This window comes from Ipomoea nil, unplaced genomic scaffold, assembly GCF_001879475.1.
Source record: "Ipomoea nil cultivar Tokyo-kokei standard unplaced genomic scaffold, Asagao_1.1 scaffold0276, whole genome shotgun sequence".
NCBI classification, from domain to species: domain Eukaryota; kingdom Viridiplantae; phylum Streptophyta; class Magnoliopsida; order Solanales; family Convolvulaceae; genus Ipomoea; species Ipomoea nil.
Window position 1 is genome coordinate 4,156,504 of NW_017616704.1, and position 8,956 is coordinate 4,165,459.

At 45.3% G+C, this 8,956-nt stretch overlaps 1 protein-coding gene across 1 annotated transcript; it reads right to left on the reverse strand.

Moving 5' to 3' along the window:
• Positions 1-219: 219 nt before the first annotated feature.
• On the reverse strand, positions 220-1,341 carry LOC109155932 (uncharacterized protein K02A2.6-like). The gene has a single exon (XM_019303653.1). The coding sequence runs from the start codon at positions 1,339-1,341 to the stop codon at positions 220-222; it is 1,122 nt and encodes a 373-aa protein (XP_019159198.1).
• Between the last annotated feature and the right edge of the window lie 7,615 nt (positions 1,342-8,956).

Sequence of the window (8,956 nt, forward strand, 5' to 3'; positions counted from 1 at the left end):
AGGCCCCTCCCATTTCTTTGCGAATTTTCCCCCTTCCAGGGGTTGGCTAGCTTCCCTTCTTCGCAACACGAGGTCGCCGACTTAGAAATATCGGGGTCGGACTTTTGCGTTGTGGTAGGACTTTAGCTGACGACTGTAGTTCTCCATTCTGCAGAATGCCGCTTCTCTTTTTTCATCTAAGAAGTTCAAATCCACCCTTTGGTGGAGTTCATTTTGTTTTTACTCGAACTCCTCTACCCTTCTGCTAGGTATGATCACTTCCACCGGGGCCTGAGTTTCGAATCCATAAGTGAGTGCAAACGTGGTTTCTCCGGTGGCCCTTCTTGGTGTTGTGCGGTAGGCCCAGAGGATGCCGTCGAGTTCTTCCACCCAGGCTCCGCTGGCTACTTCTAGCTTTTTCTTGAGGTCGTCGAGGATGGTTCTGTTCGCATTCTCCACTTGCCCATTCGCCTGAGGATAAGATACCGCCACTCGGCTATGCTTAATGCTCCATCCTGCTAGGAATTCTGAAAATTCTCGTGCCACGAACTGACGACCATTGTCTGTGATTACCTGGAGAGGGATACCGAAACAATACAAGATTTTTTTCTCAACAAACCTTTTGCACCTTGCTGCAGTGATGCTCGCCAAGGGCTCGGCTTCCACCCACTTTGTGAAATAGTCGATGGCCACAATGATGTACTTCCTGCTTCCAGTCCTCGTGGGAAGGGCCCCTACCAGGTCAATTCCCCACCTTGAAAAAGGAATCGCGGTGCTTACCGGGCTGTAATTTGTCGCAGGTCGACCTGGTAGTGCCTGGAATTCTTGGAACTTGGGACATCGCTTTGTATACTCGGCGCAGTCCCTTAACATTTTGGGCCAAAAATACCCTTGTAACATGATGCGTCGTGCGATGGTGTACGCCCCTTGGTGCGCGGAGTATACCCCCTCGTGGACTTCTTTCATCACCAACTTGGCTTCATCTGGGTATAGACACCTCAATAACGTGCCGTTGTAGGAGCGTTTGTATAGCTTATCGCCCGAGACAACGTAGCTGGGTGCCCGTAACTTTGTTACCGTTGCGTCTGCCTCGTCTTGCGGTAAAGCGCCCTCTGCCTTGTATCGCTTGATATGGTCAATCCAACATGGCTCCCTAGTCTGCACAAGGAAGACCCATGAAACATCGATGCTTGAAGTCTCGAGGTCTTCTAGCCGAGCGATCTTCCTGATGTGGCTGGGGACTCCGGTACTTAGTTTTGAGAGCATGTCGGCGTCAGCGTTCTGCTCTCTTGGTACCTGGTGTATTTCATATCCCTCGAATTCGCGCAAGGTTCTCAGTACCGCGTCTCTGTATTTCTGCATGCTTCTTTCGTTGGCTTCATACTCCCCAGACACCTAGCTGACTACCAGCTTGGAATCGCATTGAATTCGGACCTTTTTAGCTCGTAGTCCTGCCACCAACCGCAGCCCATTGAGGAGGGCCTCATACTCCGCCTCATTGTTAGATAACTTGAAGTGGAATCGGATGGCATAGTAGGCGCGGAATCCCTCCGGAGTGACGAGCACTACGCCGCCACCGCAACCTTTGCTGTTGGAAGAACCATCTGTGGACAAGGTCCACCACCCTCCATCTTCAGTTTCTACCTGGTCCGTCACTTCCCAAGCTGTGCACTCCACTATAAAGTCTGCAAGAGCTTGGCCTTTGATGGCGGGCCTCAGTTTGAAATCTATGTCAAACTGACTGAGGTGCATGGCCCAGCGTGCCATCCTGGCGGAGCTGTTAGTGTTCCAGAGGAAACTCCCCAACGGTTGATATGAGAACACGTGGATGGGGTGAGCTTGGAAGTAGTGAGCCAACCTTTTTGATGAAGTGACTATGGCAAATACTATTTTCTCCAGCACACTGTACCAGAGCTCTGTGTCATGTAGGGCTTTACTTACGTAGTAGATGGGACGCTAAGTCCCTCCTTCTTCCTTGACCAGTACGGAGCTTATCGCACCCTGTGACACGCCCAAGTACAAGATTAAGGTTTCACTTGCCTTTGGCTTTGCAAGCAGGGGCGGGGACAATAAGTATTTTTTCAACTCCTCGACGATTTTTTGACAATTTGGCGTCCACTCGAACCCTTTGTTCCTTTTCAAGATTTGGAAGAAGGGGAGAGATCGTTCGGCCGATTTAGTAAGAAAACGGCCTAAGGCGGCCAGACGCCCGTTGAGTCTCTGGACTTCCTTTATGGACCGCGGAGGCTCCATGTCAAGGATAGTCCTTACCTTTTCTGGGTTCGGCTCAATGTCGTTCCTAGTGACCATGAAGCCCAAAAATTTGCCCCATCAACGGCGAAGGTGCATTTTTTCGGGTTCAAGCGCAAATTAAATTTCTTCATAATGAAAAATACCTCGCTAAGATCCTCGACATGAGAGGTGGCCTTACGACTTTTGACGATCATGTCATCCAGTATGCTTCCATGTTCTGTCCCAACACCGTTTTAAATAGCTTTGCCACCATGCGAGTGTATGTGGCCCCGGCATTCTTCAATCCGAGTGGCATGACCAAGTAGCAGAATATCCCTTTGGGAGTGGTGAAGGCAGTCTTCTCGGCGTCCTCCTCATGCATAGATATTTGATGGCACCTACGGAAGGCGTCCATGAAGCTCATAAGTTCGCATCCTGTCGTCTCATCCACCAACTGATCTATGTTGGGCAGTGGAAAACGGTCCATAGGGCATGCCCTATTGAGGTCCGTGTAGTCCACAAACATCCTCCACGTTGATCCTTTGGGCGCCAGGACTACGTTGCTCAACCACTGCGGGTAGTAGATTTCCTTGATGTGCCCCACTTGGAGCAACGCGGTCACCTCCTTTTTGCCGACATATACCTTTTTCACTGGTGCACCGGTTTCCCGCTGGGGTCGACTGCGAGCTTGTGGGTTATGATGCTTCGGTCTATACCCGGCATGTCCTCTGGGCCCCATGCGAACACCGCGTGGGAGCGGCGGATTACATCCACTATCTGGGCCCTTAGCTCCGAGCTTAAGCCTGTGCCGATATTCACCACCCGGTCTGGTCTAGAGGGATCCAAAACTATATCATCCGTTTCTAACACGGGCTCGGCGCGGGGCCAGGCCTCTTCTTCTTAGAAAATTTTCTCCGCGATCGTGTGGACCTGTAGGTCCTTACTGCCAATCTTCTTGCATACCTTCACATAGCAATTGCGGGCTGCTCGCCAATCTCCTCTGACGACCCCTATCCCATTCGGAGTAGGGAATGTCATACACAAGTGTTCCACCGACACTTTGGCCTTGAGGTCCTCCAGTGCCGGCCTCCCCAATATGATGTTGTGCGCGCAGGTGAGTCTTACCACAATGAACTCCATGTCCAGCTTGCGAATGTTGGGACTCGTGCCTATCTCCACGGGCAGGGTCACCGACCCTTCTGTTTCCACCGAATCCCCAGTAAACCCAGAGAGTGGAGTTCGTACCTCTTTGAGCTAGCCTCTACGTATCCCTAACTTGGTGAAGGCGTCGTAATACATCACATTGACTGAGCTTCCCGTGACGACCAAGATGCGATGTACGATCATGTCATTGATGTCCATCTTAATTACTAGTGCGTCGCGATGGGGTAAGGGGCCCTCGGGGAGGTCCTCGTCAAAGAAAGTGATGGCCTCCCGCCTCTGCTTCTTTCTTTTGGAAAGACTTACCACTTCTCCCACGTACAATTGTCTGCTCCACTTCTTCCTCTCCGTGGGTGTGTCACCCCCCGTAGGTCCACCATAGATAAAGGTATGGTGTGCTTCTTTTGTCGTCTGGGCGCCACCTCGGTTTCCTTCTCGCTATCATCTTCCTCAGATATTTGGTTGTGTTCTCTTTTCTTGGCGTTTGAGGTGGACGGCTCTACGCCATCCTCCTTCCTCCAGACATTTTTTGGTGGATTTTTTGATGGATCGTGTTGCGGCTGTTGCTGCTGTTTGGATCGCTTGACAAAATGTCGGAAGTAACCCTGCTAGATGAGTTCTTCTATTTGTCTCTTCAGCATGTTACATTCATCTGTGTCGTGCCCGGGTTGCCTATAGAACCTGCAGTACTTTGTTTGGTCTCCTTTCAGGGAAACCTTCATGCATTCTGGTGGGAACTCCACTATTCCCATCTCCTCCGCCTGTTTTAGAATGACACTGACGGGATGGGTAGGGGAGTTAAGTTACGCAAGGGGACCAGGCGAGGCCGTTCATGGTCTCGGCCTTTCCCTGCGGCCGGGTGGTTCGAGCGCGGTGCCTGGCTGGGCGGACCAGCTTTCACAGGCTTCCCACTTTTCCTACCGTCCTCTTCATCTTTCTTCTTTCTATCGACGTCCTCTACTTCGGCATAGCGGCTGGCCGTCCTCATCAGATCTTCGTAAGAACGGGGGTGGTGGGCATTCAGCTACTTGTGAAAATATCCCGATCTTAAGGCATGGATAAATATCGGGATCGCCGCCTTGGATTTGAAGTCGTAGACATTATTGACTTCCTTTTTCCATTTGATCAGGAAGTCTTTGAGGCTCTCGCCTCTATCTTGCTTTACTACGCAGAGGTGAGAGAAGGGTTTCTTACGTTGTATGCTACCGGAGAAGTATGTCAGGAAGCTCTTGGACAACTCCCCAAAGTTTTGGATCGATCCATCTGGGATGGTATTGAACCAGTCCTGGGCCGCTCCATCCAGGGTGGACAAGAACGCTCGGCACATGATGGCGTCCCCTGCCCCGATCATTACCATAGTAGTCTTGTACCTCGTCATGTGGACACGTGGGTCAATGGCTCCCGTGTACGCTTTGATAGCGGGTAACCTAAAGTCCCTCGGCAGAGGTACGTCCATGATGCTTGGGGAGAACGGTGCTGCCATCCGTACCTCGGGTTCCGGCGATTGCTCCCGTGCCTCCACCCTTCTTGCTAACTCCTCGATCCTTCTCTGCAGCCTCTCGACCAGGGCCGACTCGTCAGGGTCTCCATGTGTTGCCGTGGAGCTAGTTCATCGACGTGCCGTCCATCTGAGTGTCGACGCGGAGCTGGTTCCTCGACGTTTCGTCCATCTAAGTGCCGGTGTGGAACCCGCTCGTCATCGCGTCGCTCGCCTGCTGAGTGCCGACGCGGAGCCGGCTCATCGACGCGTCGCTCCGCCGAGTGCCGACGCGGAGCCGGTTCATCGAAGCGTTGCTCATCCGAGTGTCGACGCTCGTCAACGTGCCGGGGCGGGGCCGGCCCACGAGACTCGCCCATCCTTTCTGTGGGCGACCTCTCTGCTTCTCTTTCCTCGTGCCGGCGAGGGTCTCTAGCGGAGGACCCCTCTGCCAGTGACTCGGGCCTTTGCCGAGCGGGCGCCCCGTGTCCCAACCATTCCAGGGCAGAGCGGGAGGGTCCAAGTTGTCGTCTAGCCGGTCCACTTCTTTGGGCGCCCTCCCCTGGTCTCCCTGTCCTGGTACGACGCCTTGCGTCCCTCGCTGTACGGGCTGCGTCTCGGGCATCTACCCTTCGCGGGGATTCTACCTCTATTTCCTGAGGCCGCGGCGGGGCCACTTGGCCTTGCAGTCCCACCGCTACCTGATTTAGTGCCGCCGTCACTGTTTACTGAATGGTCGCCTGGAGGTTCATAACTTGGTTCGCCCCTCCATTATTGAGTTGGTCTCGGAGGTCCCCTTCATTGTTGAGTTGATCTCGAAGGTCCCCTCCATTGTTGAGTTGGTCTCGAAGGTCCCCGGGTCTCCCGTTGTTGAGCTGTTCTCGGAGGTCCCCTCCGCGATTGTTGGTGAGTTGGTCACGGAGGTCACCTGAGGCATTGCCATTGTTCACGTTGCGAGATCCGTGGGAGCTGCGGGACACCATTCTTTGCTGTTGAAAGATGAATGAGTTGTGTATGTAGTCGCCTGCTTGAGTTCGGCTCTCAATGAAAGAACCAATGACGGTAAATATGTTACCGGTAATAATTATATCAGAATAACGGATTGTAACAATGGTTGTATTGCCTTAGTTTCAGTATAGAAAATACAGTGTCCTTTGCTAGCTGAGGAGAGCCCCATTTATACTAAAGTCCTAACGGTAACAACATGGGACATAAATGGGGAGCCTAAGCTTTTAATTCATTCTCATCAATGGTGACTTCAGTGGCAGTAAAGGAGGCACCTGTTGGAATTCTGTCCGTTGAGGTTCCGCCCGTTGGTTTCCATGTGTTGTCGAGTCGAATACCCACTTGTGATCCTGTCGAGTACATTATTATTTAACATATTGAGTCTCTTTTGGTTTGGACTTATTGGTGTTTGAATATTAAGTTTATACTTTGAAATCTCATATTGTAAATTTGCCTTTTAATTTTTATGCAATTTATTTAGAATATATGAGTTTAATGTTTAATTTTATGCATAGTTGTCCTAAGCATAATATTCTGTTTTAAATTGTGCAATTTTATTATGCCTTTAGTAATGCATACTTTAGATGAAATTATATTAGTTTCTTATTAAGTTGGACTTATGCATAAACTTTAGTTGCAGTAGTACATGAATTTAAGCACGTTTAGTCCGTTAATTTAGTTCACCATTTAAGCTTTAATCATAGGTGAACAATACAGTTTACTGGTGTATACCCTACAGTTTTAGGTTCATACCCAAAACAGTTATACATTAAGTATATATGAATTGGGGAGTTATACTAGTTTTACGGCCATGACTTAAGAACATCTTGTGCCACTAGTCTCCTCCAATTGACACTTTACCTAAGATATTGGTTTTCAGTGAGACTTTGTCTCTTACCACCTTTCTTGGGTGTATATTTAGATTTTCCCATCACAATTTGGTATAATCTGTTTGCTTTTTTTTTTTTTTTTTAAGTATTCCTTGCCAATGTGATTTGTTTTTGGTTCATTAAAGAATAGCCATAGCATCTTTAATTTACTGAAATCTCCTAAGTTTTTAATCTTGGTTAATTAAAAAATAGCCACAGCATATTCAACTACCTAAGATTATTAAGTTATGATCTTATAATTTTAATTTGGTTAGGGAGTAACCACAACATCCTTAATCAGTTAAAATTATACGGAGTATATGTTAGGCAAGGAATTGATAGTTCTCTAGTGATCTTATAATTTTAATTTGGTTGGGGAGTAGTCACATCATCCTTAATCTGTTAAAATTATATATTAAGCAGTTTATCTTGATCACATACAGTTTTGGACATATCATTTGTGATTAATTATATGAAATATGATGGAATTTAGCCCACAGGCAATTTTGTTATATTTGTATGATTAATCACTATGAAATACTGGCATTCAAAAAAAAAAAAAAAATCACTATGAAATACTGGACTACGGTCATAATTTAGCCCACAGGCGATTATGTATCGGAATGTAGTTTAGTAATTTTATCAGTGATGAAGTTTAATTTTATGATGTAAACTTTAGATCATATTTCTTAATTTGCCCACAGGGATTAAGAAAATGCGCATTATTTCTTAAGTTTTATCATAATGGTTGTAATAAATCTTATTGAATAAAACTTTAGCCTACATGCAAGTTTTATGTCAATTGATTCTTCAACTCATTTGATAATTGTTTCATCATAAATAAATTTTTCAGTTGAATCTAATTGAGTAAAACTTTAGCCAACAGGCAAGTTTTATGTCACTAGGTTCTTCTGTCTATTTAGTAGTTGTGAAAAATATTATCATAAGGGTTTAATTGGATTTAATAGAATTAAAACTTTAGTCCACATGCAAGTTTTAAAATTATTATTGTGTGGACCATGGTCCATACAAGTTGTATCGATCATATTTGTATACTGTAAAATAATATACATTCAGTACAAAAATAATGTACATTGTATTCAGGGGATGTACATTATTTTGGTACTGAGTGTACATTATATTATATAATGGACATACAATACAAAAATAATGTACATTTAATATATTAAAAATGTACATTTTATTATGGTCCGCATAATACTGTGTGGACCATGGTCCACACAATAATTGACCCAAGTTCTATCTCAATAAATCCTTCAACCCATTAGATAATAATTTTATCATAATTTTTTAAGAATTTATAAATTTAGCTCAATTATAATTCTAAGTTTCATGATTTGCATTGGCAAAACATATATTCAGTCACTTCCCAAAATTTAGCTATTTTTATTAATTGATCTACGGATCTTGCTCAGTTCTTCGGACTAACTGTAGTAAGTTACGTGATTGGACATACCTCTTTTGGATTCCATTAATAATAAAGTGTATCTCTTGAGCCAAATTCTAACTTGGTTTTGGAAGGTGTATTTTTTTTTCTAGTATGTCCAACTATGGTGGGAAATTATATCTTCATTATTTAGTTGGACTTTAATTGGTACCAAAAATTGATTATTTAGTATGTCCAACTAATGGTGGTGAATTATATCTTCATTATTTAGTTGGTCAAATCAATTATGAGTATGTATATTATTAAGTTCATTTTATTAATTTCGCTAAAAAATATCTTAATCAGTGGAAGTGATCACTTAGAAAAAGATCATTAAGATGCTCAACTAAAGTTTATTGATTTAATTAGCTTCATACATCCTAAATTAGATTGTATGTCAAACAATATGTAACACCCATAATTTTTAAAAAATTTAAAGCTTATGAAATCAAGGCAAATCTATTATTAATCATCCCAACAGGGCATAAACTAATCATAAGAGTTGGGGTGTTATGCCACACCTAGGTTTAAGAACCTAGATGCACAGGGACAACTAACTAATCTAAGCATAATCCACAATTAATTTTCAAATACAATTCAAGGCACACAGGCCACAGCAACTATGACTAGAACTAACTAACGCTAAATCTGCAGGTCCGTCTAGTGCACTCTGAAGCTACTGGTCAGTACCTAAAAAGCATGCGCTGTAACAACCGTCAGCGAATAATGCTGGTAACTCACTCCAACACGTTAAGTACAATATAGGTAGATATAAGAAATCATTTT

Coding starts and splice junctions, on each gene's coding strand:
- LOC109155932 (XM_019303653.1), bottom strand. CDS start 1,341: ATGCAGAAATACAGAGACGCGGTACTGAGAACCTTGCGCGAATTCGAG.